Source organism: Trichoplusia ni, chromosome 13, assembly GCF_003590095.1.
Source record: "Trichoplusia ni isolate ovarian cell line Hi5 chromosome 13, tn1, whole genome shotgun sequence".
Lineage (NCBI taxonomy): Eukaryota > Metazoa > Arthropoda > Insecta > Lepidoptera > Noctuidae > Trichoplusia > Trichoplusia ni.
Window position 1 is genome coordinate 8910326 of NC_039490.1, and position 16517 is coordinate 8926842.

Genomic DNA, 16517 nt, shown 5'->3' on the forward strand with positions numbered 1-16517 from the left:
TGTAAACTAAATGCTGATATTTATCACCATAAATTCTATAAATAGAAAACAGGTTTCATGTTCTTATTCTCCTAACAAAGTGGTAAAATCAGGATCAATTTCGTCAATAGTGAGGAAGGATCGCCTTTGTTATTTTTTTTCATAATGTCGTCAATTAGTTTTTACCTTAAAACTTTTAAATCAAATAACATATTATATTATTATTTAGGAACAATAAATAAAGAGCAAAATGTAACACCATGTAACCACACTAAAGTGTCAGTCTGTGAGATCACGGAATGAAAGTAAATATTATCCATATTATCAATGTTTATTTACTAAAAAAACTTACTTTTAATTAAAACAACTTTATCAACTCTACAAAATGTAGATAACAAGGTTTGTTTATATTTCAGTTATCGTTACCTATTCAATCAAATAAGTGTATCGGTTTTGATATTGTCTAAATAGATATAAATAACTCATTGTTTTTAGCCTTAGGTATTATTCCCGTGAAAATAATATGGGATTTCTACTCATAGTTTGTAATATATTTTTATTATGGTATTTACAACTCAAGGTACTATTTATATTAATAAATAACTTTATAGTTTATTTTTTCCTCAAAAGCTTTTTTTTTCTTCAAATTCTAGTCTATAAAATTAACAAAATTCGTTCCAGGGTTTAAAGAAATATGGAAGAATAAATTGTAATGAGTCTTATGAAGTACATTCTGCCTAGCTTCAAATAAAAAGACAATGTTATGTGAGTATTTTTAATCTTATTAATCCTAAATCCCACTTAAATATGTAGGTACCTACTATGCTAATGTCTTTTAGTTTTTGTTGTAAAACCTTTTTTGATAGAACTATTTATAATAACAACTTTATTACCTTCAGCCTCATAACTTAAACCTCAAGGAAAACAAATAATACCTTGGCTATAGTTTCAGAAAACCATTAAACTAATTCACTTATCTCTCCATTTCAGGATAATGTCCACGGAACTGTTTTATCGCCGGCAAGTGTCTCACAAGCATCTTGAAGTGCTGGCTCAGTACATGGAGCGATTCCCTCCGCTAGCTCTCGCCAGCGCCCGCTCTAGAGAAGGCCACCTTCAATCCAAGCGCATGTGGGAGAAGATAGCTCGGACATTAAACAGAATAGATGCTGGAGTCAATAAAAGTGGCCGGAGTTGGGCTAGGGTGAGTTGATTTTATTATCATAGTTTCCAACCTATTCCTGTGGCCCAGTAGTACAAGGAGAGGGTTAAGCACACCAACAGTTTTAGTCAGTAAAAGTTTAGCTTACTTAAATCTCTAACTTCCCCATAGTAGAATGGTCAAATGATGAGTTATTTAGATAGAGAATGTTGGCAATGATACTGATACTTATTACTATTATTTCGGGTCATGAGGAGTGAGGATAAAATATTAGGGAAAGCCATATGTAGGGGTGCATGGTGGGTCTAAAAAGGTAACTCATATAAGCGGGAATTCATATGGACCCTCCATCTTCTCCAACTTCATATGGGGGCGTAAGTCATACAGGAGGGAGAGGATAAAAATCATATGATGCTTGGTAAAATTCAAATCTGTTAAAAGTTGAATATAACCTCTATCTGTATTCTCACTCTCTCCCAGTACTGGATAGACTTAAAATTCAAGATCCGCCGGAAGTACGCCGTGGTACAGAAGTGCGAGGCGGAGGGCTCGCACTGCGCGGTCTCGCTGTCCCCGCTGGAGGCCAGGATCGCCAGGATCCTGACTGATGAGGAGGGGAACCTGCTGCCGACTGCGTCCGTGTATCATCAGGTCAAAGGGTATCCTAGGTGTGACTTGAAGGATAATGGGGTAAGTAAAATGTGTTGTTAAGTCATCATCATTATCCTTCCTCCTATCTTAATTTTAGGTAAATATTGTGCCCAGTGCCATATGGTTAATAAGAAAAATGCTTGCCCTTTCTGTCGTTGTCGGGGATTAAACTACACTGGCGCTAAAAAAATTGCTTGAGTATTTATCATCTTAATTGTTAAATAGAATTTAACAATAGGGAGAAAGCGCCGTTGCCCGGTATTAAAACCAAAAGACCTATCATCTCCATCATATTTTCTTTTTAAACGCATAGTACCTATCTCTCAAAAAGTGAATCTTAAAAAAATATATATATTCCAAGTTTCAACAGAATAATTACTAATATCCAATTCCCTGTCCACAGAAAACCCGTCACAATATAAAATCGATCGACTCCAAAATCACCGATACCGATGATACATCCCAAAACTACTTAATCGATCATACTGAGCACATCACTATACCGGATGACGTCAAACCAAATATTAAGGACTGCGTAGATCCCATACAAATATCTCCCATACAAGCTCAAGAGAGAGGGATAGAGGAGTTAAAGAGAGATCTAGTGGAGTTTGAGCTGAAGAAACAGAGGGAGTTGTTTGAAATGGAGAAAGAGTTTAGAAGAGAAAAGCATGAGATAGAGATGTCGATATTAAGGATAAGGAAACAGATTATGTTGAAGGAGTTGCAGAAGTTATAGTATATGTAAATATATTTTGTTTTAAGTTTTTATAAAGCTGTTTTATTTAACGTGTATGATCACATATTTGGGAGGTTAGCTAACAGAATAAAGCGACGCCCGCAGTAAAGATTTATGTTTTTCTGTCGCGGGGATTTTTACAGACATACAAATCACGTGCACAATAAAAGTCAGCCTTTAGAACAAGCATTCGTGCATCACACAAATGCTTGTCCTACGCGGATATAAAACCCGCGACACTAAAAGCGCAGTTCCTATGGCATGGTAACTTAAACCACTCTGCTATTAGTGCAAAACTTAACATTCGTTTATAGTTTATATAAAATGATCAGTGAATAATGTTTACAAAGTATGTAGGGCTACTTCGCTTAGCTTTGCTAAGTTATTTTAATTACGTAGATCACCGCTAGAGGCGCTTATATCAACAGATACTTGCCTATTCCTAGACCTAGACAATAAGTGAATGATGTGGTCGCCTGTAATTGGAGGCGCACACTAATATTGTACGCAAAAATGTTAATATGCATTAGCCTCTGTTGGCGATCCGATCCAATAAATAAATAAACTAGTGTAACCTAAAATGATAAAGAGCTCCACAACAAATAAAAACCAGCAATTTTAGTATAAAAAATATCATTTTTTATTTCATACAAAATTGTGTACTAATTCGCACGTCAATTCTTTTCGAACGGATAGTATGGATTGTCCAACCATTTCTCCTGTTTGATGGTCCTGTAGTTCTTATCAAAAGTCTGGAGTTTTCTCAGCTCTTCAAGCTCCAAGGCAAAGTCGAAAATGTCTATATTTTGCTCAATACGGGATTTTGTCAAAGATTTTGGGATTGGAATCACTCCTAGCTCCACCTAGGAACAGAATAAGGTATTAGGCATGGTTTTAGTTTTGCTATTCAAACACAGATGGCGTTGTTAATATATGGTCTACAAGTTTAGTTTATTTGGAACATTTCGGACTTACAACGTTTAATTCTTCGTTCTATGGTTTTATGACTTTAGAACAAAGCCACAAACGGGACTAAGGCTCGTTTATCAAATGAATCTAAACAAAAAATAAGTTATTTTGACACAAAAAAAAATGACTTTAGCAGTTTATTAGATATGACTTTATTATCCCCAGTATACTTAAATTGTCCTGCCGTACCCGTGCAGTAAACTCAAATTCTATTCTTACCCGTATTTTACTAATAAAGAAGACTTTTGGCTTAATTAACTTCCTAGTCCGAAAGTTGTTGTTTATGTTTAAAATATCACCTATTTTGTTTAGGTGTGGGAATCATCATGGACAGCCACTCCCTCGGGGGAGGAAATGTGTAGTGTCATACTCTTACTGACTAAACCTGAACCGCCGTGCTACGTCCCCGTATTTAGTACGTACGCGGCAATGCATAGCAGTTCAACACGCACCTCTAAAATATCACTTGACCATCATCATAACGTACCAAATATCTCAAAGCAATTTGAGGCACAGTCTTCCTGTACTTAGCAGCGATCTCCACAAGGGCTGGGTCGTCAATCCTCGGTGGAGGAGCGTCGGGCTTCGCCTTGTTGTAGAACAGGGAGCCAAAGGGCGTGTAGCCCATTATCACAATGTCCTTATCAGCGCAGTACTGCAGGAGGGCTGGTTGCTGAAGGTTCAGGTTGATCTGGGGAAGTGTTAGGTTTTGTAAAATAACTTCGGAGACCTTACTTTGGAGAATTTGTGCCCTGACTACCTAAGCTTAAATGCTTAGAAGTACCTATTAGAGGTTCTTAATTTGATGGTCGATCTCATAGTAGGTACATATATGATACAGAAAGCCTTTTTAATGAGTTGTTGTAGATTGGCTTTAGGTCATTAATTGCATTGCACATGGAGCGACTATCTAATAGACGTTCACAATTCATTTTCAGTGTTTAACACAAAGATTCTCACGTAAAACTACTTTGAAAACTAAGAAATTAAACACAAACATTAGGTAGAAAAAAATTGAAAGCTTATCAAGGAACGATCTTGACTTCTTTAAGATTCTGGGCTTGCCCAGGTGGACAGCGGATTTTGGGATACAGTAGCCTCAATATTAAGAGCAGAACTTTTTAATTTCTGGTCAAACTCACTCAGATACCGAGGTCTCTGACCTAGAAATCAAACTTATCCATCAGACGTCTGACACGTCGTATAACATACCTCAACTTGCAACACAGCGGGAGTCTCCAACCCATTCTCAATGAGTCTGTCGATCTGTTGCTGGTTGAAGTTGGAGACTCCGATGGACCTGGCCAGCCCGAGGCTCTTCGCTTCGATCATACCGCGCCAGGTCTCCAGGTAGTCTGTCGTGTCGTATGTGCCGTTACCCTGGAAAATATGGTTTTGAGGTTAAATTGTTTTGTCTTTTTCGCGAAGGAATGGAATTTCTTTGTATCATTTTTTTTCTAGTTATACTGTAAATTAGGTTATATTGTGTCGCAATAAAACAGAAGTATAAAGTAAAATGAATGTTTACACTACATATGTATAAAAAAAGGTTTTTATAGGCAATCCTCTTAAAAAACTAATTGCATTCGAAAACAAAAAAAGAAATGGTTATTTTTGCTAACCACAGTTTATAAAAGAGCTAAATTAAGCTTTTCCACTCTCTATGAGAAAGTATAGGAGTGTGTAGGTACTCTATGTACCTACGTATGTAATATTGTAGTACTCACAAACTGCCCGACAGGCCAGTGTATAAGATACAGGTCGACGTACTCTAACCCGAGGCTGGCGAGCGAGCGCCGCAGCGCCGGCACCACCGTCTCCTTAGCGTGAGCGTCGTTCCATAGCTGATAAACAAAAACCATTTCATTATTACCCTGTTCCATTCAAGATTAACGTTTTTAACAAGACCTTTAGTAATATCTGGATCCCCTGAAAAAAGTTTCAATTGAAAGAAAAGAAGATATATTAAATAATAGATTTAAAAAAAAGATTTAATACATCTGAAATCCCACAATTTTAAATGTCACTCCATTCAAATTTTATCAAAATCGGTCCAGGCATTTTTATAGTAGTAAATTGCATTGTAATCGGATTAGAAGCTACCCTGCTAGTGTGAATTTAACAAACAAACAAAAACGTGGCAAAAATATATCGTTGAATAATATAATTCAACACACCGCCATATAGTCTAAAACCAAGCAAAGCTTGTATTAAGAGTACCAGCCAACTAGGATGGATTAAACTCAGATGAATATCAAATGATCATGATACAATTGGTCTGGGGTGGGAATCGAACTACTAGAACAAAAATAGTTAATAGTTTTTACCATAATTACTTACAAAGTTGTACCAATGATTTAAATGAGTAATGTATTTCGAAGGATTAAATGTCTCTACTGATGACTTGGCAAGCTCTGCAAACCTCTGGTTGGACCTTATCTTTCGTAGCACAGACCCTTATCTTTCGTTACATGTTTTAACATTCGTGGCAATCGAATTAAAAAGCAATCGTAAGACAAATCTTTTACATTCGTAGCACGTCTTATTTTTCCTAGCACAAAAAATATATTTCATAGCAAGCCTTATCTTTCGTAGCTGGCCTTATCCATCGAAGGAGAAAAAAAACAAAGAATCAATTCGAGTCAAAGACATTATATACTCTATTAGCGTTGATACATAGATAATAATATTAAATCCAGCTTACGACAATTTTCATGACTGGCTACGAAAGTTGAGTCCAGTTTACTACTAATTTTAAGGTTGATTTTAGGTTGTTTAAGTGTTACTTACAAGGAAATAAGGATGGACGTTTACTAGACTACTGTGGTACGTATGAAATCAAACAATTTACTGTAACCCTGATGATGATTATAACAGCTACTTGGTAAACTCACTTTTTGACGATACGTGGGCGAAGCGCAACACGGTTGGGCCTAGTTAATAAAAAATCAATTCGAAAACCTAAATTAAATTAATATACTATATAATTCTGATAAGGCAGGGAAAGATCACTTAACTCATCATCATCGTAGCCTTTTTCCAACTATGTTGGGGTCGGCTTCCAGTCTAACCGGATTCAGCTAAGTACCAGTGTTTTACTAGGAGCGACTAGAACATGTCGATCTATCCGGGAAGAGGTCTTGCAGTGGGATATGAGGAGGATGCTACTCACTATTATCTCCGAAACCATTAAAACCTCACCTTCGTGGTTATAAACAGATCTTTCCTCTTGATTCCCTCTGCTATCTTCCTGTTGACAGCTCTGCCGACCTGGTCCTCTATCCGGTACGCGTATGCTGTGTCGATGTGTCGGTAGCCGGCGTCGATGGCCCACGACACGGCGTGCTCCACTTCGTTCTGTCCCGGCTCCACGCGGCCATGTTGGAAGAAATGAGGGTTATTTTGGAGGGAATTTTGAAGTTGATGGCTCCATCAGAACAATGATATGGTCATGTCAAGGTTGGAGACAAACATTGTTTTTAATTTGAGAGTACCTAGGGTTAAGAAAAGAAGGAAAGTAGCTATATTCTAAAAATACGGCAATTCTTCAAATCCTAAGATGGTAGAGCGAAACATCGTTAAAGCAACTTGTGAGAAAATGGACGCAAAGGACAATCGATTATTTTACAAAAAAAGAAACAGTTTTTTTTTAATTTAATACATTCATAAACCACTTTCAAATATTCAGAAAACATTTCTCTATCATACTGTGTTTATATCTGTATTATATATTTATTTATACCTGGGTATTATTTCCTAGCCATGTCCCCAGAGCTAGCGCGGGGATCTGCCGACCATCGTTCATTTCTTTCATCGGTGGCTTCACTATACGCATTGATGATGTCAGCTGAAAACAAAAAATAAACAACAATATTTATAGATCCTTCATAAAATAACAATAATCTTAAGCCTGATAAAGTTGAATTAAAACAGAATTGAGATAGAGATGTACAAAAAGGAATTTATTTAATTAAAATTTATTTAAATTAACTTCTAATTTAAATAAATCAGTCGTTTATTTAATTTTTACATGATTTTATAAAAAGGACACGACAATAGAGTCTAGGTCACAGTAAGTTCCTTGTACTGCATCTTAACAAGCTAACCGGTTTTCTTGAATCCCAACAAAATATTATTATTTACGAACAACAACATGTAAATTCAAACAAAAAAAAAGATTTGATCAAACGAACATACATTTAAAGACAAAAATCTTTATTTTAAAAAACAAATAAAGCATCTTTTATGATAAAAAAAAATGGTAACTCTTCGAAAAAGGGTCGCTCAAGTTTACTAAAGAAATACAGGATCAAATTATCAAGCATTCTAAACGCATATTTGACTAGGTACATATTACATTGAATATACGAAAACATGTATACGCTACTAAAATCACCTATAAAAGACAGTTCATGGCCACTACAACTTCAATACAAACTTGAAATAGGCTCACGACAACAAAACCAGCTTAAACACACGCACACATACACAGAATATCAAAAACTATACGAAATTTAACAAAAAAACTCACCGTAGAACACCATAATATACCTAAAATCAAATAAAATCTTTCCATATTTGAATATTTTTAGATAACTGCGATTATTAATACACGTTTATCGAAAAGCTTTGACCCAGACGCGCTGCGCGTGCGCCGCCGAGCGATACACTGCGCTAAGAGAGGGGATATATCCCCCGTAATCAGCTGTTTATAATTCCAGTCTATACTAGATTTTATAGCTTATGTAAATATTGTACGTGTGTTAAATAATGTATTTTGTGGCTGTGTTTACAAACTATAAATTACAGATCTGTACTTATAGTTTAGAATACCAGCCTATAATGTAATATGGCTGGGCATTTACCTCTTCTCACACAGAGAAGATTTGAGCATTGATTACAACGCTAGATCACAAAGGAATTTAATCCTTGTGTCGCGGGGGGTTTCACAAACATACAAATCACATGCACAAAAACACGCAGACTCAGAACAAGCATATATTATGTGGATCACACATTTAATTTTGTCAGTGGGGTCTTAGAAATATTAAGAAACTAAAACTTTGAAAAGTTCTCTGCCTCGTGCATAAAAATCCGAACATAGAATAGCAAGTTCAATTGCCGGGCGTAATCATATCACAGTTTCTGTCAAGTTTGACACCAACCCCCCTAGCACTAGACCAATGACGATTGACGGATACCCGAGTGGTATAGGTCACCACTTCAAAGATGTAGACGATGTGTTGCAGGATTCGATCTCCGCGTAGAAAGAGTGGTCTGGGAACCGAGTCTGGGTGTCTTTGTTCATATAACTTGTATGTTTGTGAATATGTAATAAAATCATCTGTCATTCTTATATTATATTCGAGTGTTTGTAATTGATGACAACAACAATTGTGGAAATGTCTTTTGCTAGAGGGAGAGAGTGAAATGCCGTTTTTAAACTCTAACAGAAGCGTTTTTGGAGATCGAAGGTGCTTATGAACTTTGTTATTTCGTTTCCTTTTGGCCAGATCGGATGGAGGAGAAGAGGACAACCCCTTTATACCCTTTTAAATTTTAAAATTACTTCTTCTGCTTTGGGTTGGACAACCAGGTCGTACATCAACCATACAACAAGAAAAAAGCTTACCAATTCGCCGACAAAACTTCATAAACGATAATTATAATTATTACATAAATTGGATCAACGTTATTACCAAACATGTTTAGATAATAATAGGTTCCAATAATTATATTTTGAGTAGGGATTGCGAAACAGATGCAATACACAATAGATTTGTTTAATGTTTGTAAACTATTCGACGATACTAACTTTACGTCTTAACTGATGTAATTGTTGTAATTGTCTAATCCACTATGGAGAGTTTATACAATACAATCATTCCTAGGCAGTTTATTAATTACTATGAATTATATATTGTGTTGATGTGTGTCTAACTAAAGCAAGTAGTCTAGTCACTCTTAGTGTCTAAGGTAAGTAAATGTGTTGTTAAAGGACTTATTAATCATTATTAAATGATGTATTGGTTTTCTCACGCGTATTTATCGGGGGTGACCAGTTCGACTTGCGACCTCCGCCGCGTCAGAACATGATTAAGGACTCCGGTTGGGTCCGAAACTAGTCAGGCACCCCCCATAAATACGTGAGTAGTGTCGTGAAAAGATTTGAGGGAGGTTTTTGCCCAACAGAGGGCTACATAAATAATAGTATTTGGATATATTTATAGGGTTTTATATTCAAAGGGTAAAAAGGGAATCTTATTGCAAAGAGTCTGTTGTCTGTGGGGCCGTATAAGTCATCGGTAAGGCTGTACCTCACTGACGTATAGATAGTTGGTATTTGTTTTATTTTAGCAAGACTCGCACTCCCATTTTGTTAAAATCAGCCATTATTTGAATGCCTAAAAGGTTATTCTAAAGTCTTTACAAAATCGCTAGTGGAAACTCAGGTAAAACACTTAGGAGAAGCGGTAGTTAACAGTGAAGGGTGGGCGATAATTTAGATTTTTAGTTCTGCAAACAGTACATAGATACTTCGCTATATCGTAGCTCTACACAGCTATATTCACATCGTCACAAAACGTCCATCTAGCCAAATGATAGGCAAACAATAACTTGATTAAGAACCGCTCAGAAACTGATAAATGCTATACCTAACTATTAAAAACATCAGCCGAGTTCGAATCAATTATTATAAAAAAAACCTATAAAGTGATTGTCGGACTCGCGAATGTCAGGGGTCCATAGGTTAAAGAAAAAATATGTTCAGCATTCAAGTCTTTAAACGGTTGCTTCATCTCCATTTGGAATTTATGGAGGAGAAACAATGTTTGCAATATATCAGCTATCTATCTATCGCGGGTCATAAGACACAGACGGACAGAAGGACAAATTGTAGTTTTAGTAATAGGGTTCTTTAACATTTTAGCACGGATCCCTAAAAACCATCTCTATGTATAAATAAGTTTATTGACTTCAGATGCTTAATTTTATATAAGTATAAGGCGGTTCGATCGAGTTTTAAAAGTATTACGTCTCTTTAGTAATGGCACAAAAAGGTCCAAATTAAATTAAGTATAACCTAGTATAAGATATATAAGATCTATTGATTAACATACTGAAAAAAAGCAATAAAACTAGACTTCTAATATGTTCAGTAAACTCTTAATGATTATTTTTGTATTGTAAGTAAAATGCTCTTTGCAATATAATAATTTTCGTTAAACTATAAAATATTTGAACGCTGGAAACAGCAGAATATTCTAGATTCTTCCGATTGTAACAATATTCTCACAAATATTTACATAGATATTCTATTAAATTCTAGCCAAGAGCTTACGGTTCGGACTCGCGTCACTTTTTTTTTGTTAAGGCGGGGAATCCTCATGGACACCCACTCCCTCGGGGGAGGAAATGGGTAGTGTCAGACTCTTACTGACTAAACCTGAGCCGCCGTGCTACGTCATCCGCGTTGTTGTGTCGGTGTATGGCAATGCGTTGCAATCCTTCATACAGGACTCGAGGCCCTTGAATATCCTTTGAGTACTTCTTGGCACACAGACTTTAGGACTGACAGAAAAGCCAATAGGTCGTTCTGAGAAACGAGAAAAAACCAGATCCAAGTTCGGTAACAAACTGTTTAGAGTAAAGAGGAAAAAGATGCAATTTTTGCCGGTCGAATTTAAAATACTGGTTTAGAATAAGCTTTTGTGTAACTTGTCGAAGATTATGTAGCAAAAAAAGAGATTCTCCTTTCATTTCTACAATTTACTAAAGTTAAGAATCAAATTTAGATAGACAAAGACTTGTAAAGTATTTCAGATTGATTTAAAACCAGAAAGCGTGATCCTGAATCGCGACCAGAAGGTCGAAGGGTAAAAGAAAGAACATGGGTGGGTTTTAGTCAGTAAAACTCGGACAATCCTTTCCGCTCAACCCATAAGTAGTCATCTCATCGTCGTCTCATCTTTAAAAAGAAGAGTCTATAAAGTAATATAATATGGTGTGTATGGCGTGACGTAGTAGTACACCATACAAACAGCTTTGAAGGTAACCCTACGCATTTTGAACTGACTTTTAAAACGAGGAGGTTCTTAATTCGCTTGGATTTTATTTATGGTTGGTACCTCAAAACTACGGATTGAATGAACCGATTTTGTTAACTCTTTATTCTTGCATTTGAAATAGCTGTCATTTGTTCCCATCCCAAGTTTGATTCAGTAGTTTATATTTGAAGTCATTTGTATGTTCTTGTTATAATTACAGTACAGTTTTTATAACATGCTCATAAGCAAATTTACCTCAAACACCTCTAAAAACTAAAGCGCCTTTGGGTAAAACTTTAGTAAAATACTCGTAGGTAGAAAACCTCAACATTCTGTCGCTTCTGCAATATTTTATAATACATGGCATCAATTCAATGAAATATCTTGGTTGTTTTATAGTGATTGAGAATAAACATTTAGTTTGTATCTGTCTGCGCACGCGCATACACGTGATAATGTTTGTGTTAATGCTGTTGACCGTGGTGGGGGGTGCCATCGCTGTAAGATCCTTATTATTTTTTTGTTTTAATTAATTGTCTTGTGTAACACTAAACACTGTATTTGTTTCAAAAAACGACTCCTGCCTTAAGGGATTTAATCCTTCTGTCGCGGGGTTTTACAAACATACAAATCACATGCACACAGACACCCAGACGCTTGTCCTACGCGGGGATTTTGCCCGCGACACGTCGCACACAGTGGCTTTGGCGTGGTGACCTCAACCACTCGGCTATCCTATGCCTCATCATTAATTTAAATGTCAGACCAGAGACCTTTGCCCTTCTCTGACAGGAAGCTTTCTCACTGCTAGGCTAATCACTCCCCTTTCTATGAGTCGCATTATAGGTTCAATTTTGTGTTTCTCTATGTGATACCTATCGTAGTTCCCAAACGGACTGACCGATTTTGATTCGGTTTGATTTTGTTAGAAAGATAGTGTGTGTGTGGTTTAAATAATACCCTTTATTTAATGGATGTAGGTGTAACTAAGTCATTTTTAATTTATTTTCTGAATTAATTTGTTTTATTATTTGGGAAAAATTTTTGATTATTGTTGACATATACATATTTAAAACAAAAATTGAAGTTAAGCAGCGGTCGGTACAAGATGGGTGACCATGATTTTAAATAATTAGTCTTTAGTTTACTTGACCGGTTTTATTACAATTAAATATGAAAAATAATAACTTAACCACTTTAATAGCTTTTCAATCAACAATCCAATTAAGTTCCCCTTATTAAAGTAATTATCCTTTCGCTTTATCTAATGCAACCTTAGCGCAATCTTCCGTGCAGTGAGCAAAGGACAATAGTTTAATTAACATATTTATAATAACACATAGCCTCTGTTTATTTGTCCTATTGTTAGTTTTATATTAAAGATGCGATCACTTAATTATTTCAATTCTTGTGTCGTCATTCAAATCACATTCACGAGGATAGATGTATGAAATAGTTTTAGTACTTTTTAAAAGGTAAAAGTTGTCGGTATGTGTTTTTGTCATTCTTTATGTTGTGTACCTACTAAGGCATAGAAAAAAACATCAAATTAAAATATTGTTTCAAGAACATTCAAGTAACAAGCACGAGACACCCAGGAATAAGTATTCCTGTTCACACAAATGCTTGTCCTACCCGGGGACCGAACCCTCGACACGTTGCGCTTCCCTATGCCACTCGGCTATCGGTACAGACACGCTATCTGTGATGACAGATGACAGTTAATTTATATTTTTACGTATAACACCGCGGTGCATAGCTAGTACTTATTATAAAATAACGATTATTTTATTTTAAAACTAGCTGTTGCCCGCGGGGCCGCCAGCTTCAAATCGAAAATGATCCCTTGGGAACATAAAATCTGGAATTAATTAGTCTATGCGTTAATCCTGGTTATAAACTATCTGTGTACCAAGTTCATCTAAATCCGTTCAGTAGTTTTTACATGAAAGAGGAACAAAACAGCCATTCATGCCAGGTACATACAAAGTTTGGCATATTAGTAATATACCAATTGCCTATTGAAAACCTCGTCCTGTGTTGAAATCGGTTTTAAATATAACGTAATATATTATTATCTAGCAGGTACCCAACGGGTTTAAGATGTATGTAAAAAAGTCTGTGTGTTGAATTAAATCCTCTTTTTTATATTTCTATTGTTTACTTGTGTCTAGACGTCTCAAGCATCCAGATAGGTATAGTGTGCCTAAGTATAATTAAGTTTTTAAGATGGATGCGAACATTAGGGTTAAAATGAAACCAGTTTATAAATTATTTGTTTTTATTTTTGCTATTTTGTTTTTTTTTTCAAGTTCTTTTATAGCGTTCTGTGCCCAAAGATGTACAACGTACGCTATTACCTACTACGGTTCCGTTGTCCGTCAGTTGGGCCATTCGACCATCTGTTTGGACGTCTGTCGTTTATCACCATTCTGTATCTCCTGTATTGTGATATAATATAAATAATATAAATCTTGGGACAACTCACACACGGTTTATCTGATCCCAAGCTAAGCAGAGCTTGTGTTATGGTAACCAGACAACTGATAAACTTACTTATATATTTCTAAATACATTACATAATATAGACAAATACACCCAGACACAGAACAAATGATCGTGCTCATCACACAAACATTTGTTCTGGGTGGGAATCGAACCCACGACCTCTGATATAGCAGTCAGGGTCACTAGCCACTAGACCAACAGGCCAGTCATTTGTGATGAAGTATTTATGTTGCTGCAATATCGACAAATACTAAAAATAAATATCCAGGTTAAGCCAAAGTATGTTACAGTCATTATTTTTTGAATGATAAATAAATGTTTGGTCTAATCCTTAAAATTTATCTGACATCCTACCGATGTGTTGTTAGTCAGCCTATTTATACGGAATGTCGCGAGTCTGACTCGCACTTGCCCCGTTTTTTCTATACCATAAGTTTCATTACCCGGGTTCAAAGTTTGATTCTCTCGCACCAATATTAAGCTCGATGTGAAAAAAAAATGTTTTTTTCTGGAAATGCTACCAATTATTATATTTTCAAATAGCCCATGAAAAGAGATGGCCGATCTACGGGATGTACAACGCAGTAGTACAAATATAATTTAGACAGTTATTAACATAGAGTAGTCAGTTGTAATCTTGTCTATATTAACACCTAAGTAAGTGCGATAACCTTTTAACATTCAATATAATTACAAATACGATACACCTTCTGTTTATCGTAACAAAGTATATTATTATGACTTCCAATTCGTTTGTAAACATGGTTTGTATAATATATTTAGGTATCTACTGATGTGAGTTAAACACGTAGTTTTGCAAAACATGAACGAGCCAATATCAGTCTACCAAATTGCGCACAAAAGTCATCTAGTTTTAAACGGAGTAAAGCTTGTAATTTGATCTAGACACAAAACAAATGATCACTCTAATTACAGTACCATCCGTCCTGGGTGGGAATCGAACTCACGACCTCTTGTATGGCACGGCCAAACCACTCCCCGCGCTCGGTATATGAAGGATTGCAACGCTTTGCCAGACACCGACACAAAAACGCGGATGACGCAGCACCGGCGGTTCAGGTTTAGTTAGTAAGAGTCTGACACTTCCGTGCCGAGGGAGGGAGAAAAAAATAACAAATCACTAGACCAACACGCCAGTCAAGACTTAGAACCTAGTACACAAAAAAGGCATTTTCCATGCAATGTAATCTTTATATCACCAGCGTCACCCTGTATATACCTACCTACTTTTTAACTTTAATATACTTTTTGCATTAAACCTTTTAAAAATGTGACAGTAGATTTTGACAACTTCTTCTAAACATAACATTGCATCTAGCCATCGTAATAGATATAAGTTAATTAATTCAATTTAATAGATATATGTTCCTGCTCATAGCAGCTATGCCAGCTATAGATAAATAAACCAAGACGTTAACATGTACACAAAACAATAAATAGGTATGGTTTTAGAAATTAATCAATAGACAGTTAGTTAATTTCTTAGTTTTTCTGTCTAAACATCAGCTATATTAGATATTAAAAGCGATTCAATATATAAATAAGCAGTGATAAATTTTGTAAGTTTGTGCGAAATTATGTTTGTGAACACACTGCCATCTATTGGAGAGTAGCAATAATGAACTATATTTTAGTGTTGTAAATAGTTAGTTAGTTTATTTTAGGTCATAAGTTACTATAATAGTTAAGCTAATTTAAGATTATTATGTTTAACCTACATACATTGCTTCACACCATCCGTCTCTTTATTTTATTCGATAGTTTTTGCTTACAGCATACAATAATTTATTTGCCTAAATGCAAAATAGATTAGGACACTTACTTACATTACATTATACTCACCAATAACAGATTTGAATTAACTCTTTAGGCATACAAGAAAACATCACTAGAAATCAAAACAAAAATACCTAAACCGAGAACCAACGAAAATGATAAATACTCTTTAATTATAACCTCAAAAAATCTCACTCAAATTACAAAAACACAATTACTATGCCAAACATGTCAAGAAGAACTTTAGAGCAATTTATAAAGGATTTCAATGAGACGGGGAGAGTTTTAAGACCCAACCCCGATTGGGAGGAGGACTTGAGGCAGACGGTGATCGTTACTCCTGAAATTGAGGAGAGGGTAAGGAGTTACTCTCGGATGAAGAAGAAGAAGGTCGCGCAGGAATGTCACTGTCAGGTGACTTTTAAGCTTACTTTTAGTTTGTGAAGTAGTCGAGTCATTGTTGGAGTAAAATTTAAGGAGGTGTGGAAAAGAAATGCTGATATATGCTGTGTAGTGCGCTGTCACGTTTCGACAACTGGTTGTAAAACGATGTTATCATGTGTAGTATAATTTTTTGGTTTAGTTTTTGCTATCGATCCAGTATTTTCAGAAGCTGTCGATTGATCTTAGTTCCGAGTTCTGCCACTGCAGGAATTGTCGCTAG

The 16517-nt window shown here is 35.8% G+C and overlaps 2 protein-coding genes across 3 annotated transcripts; one reads left to right on the forward strand and one right to left on the reverse strand.

Moving 5' to 3' along the window:
• Nucleotides 1-216: 216 nt before the first annotated feature.
• Nucleotides 217-2563, forward strand: LOC113500161. Its single transcript, XM_026880862.1, has 5 exons — nucleotides 217-378; nucleotides 661-744; nucleotides 970-1183; nucleotides 1622-1831; nucleotides 2196-2563. Coding segments are annotated over exons 2-5 (762 nt in total). The 5' UTR covers nucleotides 217-378; nucleotides 661-742; the 3' UTR covers nucleotides 2532-2563.
• Nucleotides 2564-3147: 584 nt separating this feature from the next.
• LOC113500150 (aldo-keto reductase AKR2E4-like) lies at nucleotides 3148-8227 on the reverse strand. Of its 2 annotated transcripts, none has more exons than XM_026880848.1 (7): nucleotides 8032-8227; nucleotides 7243-7347; nucleotides 6702-6878; nucleotides 5228-5344; nucleotides 4713-4880; nucleotides 3988-4191; nucleotides 3148-3394 (listed from the first exon to the last, which is right to left on the reverse strand). In XM_026880848.1, the coding sequence occupies exons 1-7, from the start codon at nucleotides 8074-8076 to the stop codon at nucleotides 3206-3208; spliced, it is 1005 nt and encodes a 334-aa protein (XP_026736649.1). In that variant the 5' UTR covers nucleotides 8077-8227; the 3' UTR covers nucleotides 3148-3205. The 2 variants fall into 2 exon arrangements, with proteins under 2 accessions (XP_026736649.1, XP_026736650.1); XM_026880849.1 differs by having other exon boundaries at nucleotides 6702-6866; nucleotides 8032-8225.
• Between the last annotated feature and the right edge of the window lie 8290 nt (nucleotides 8228-16517).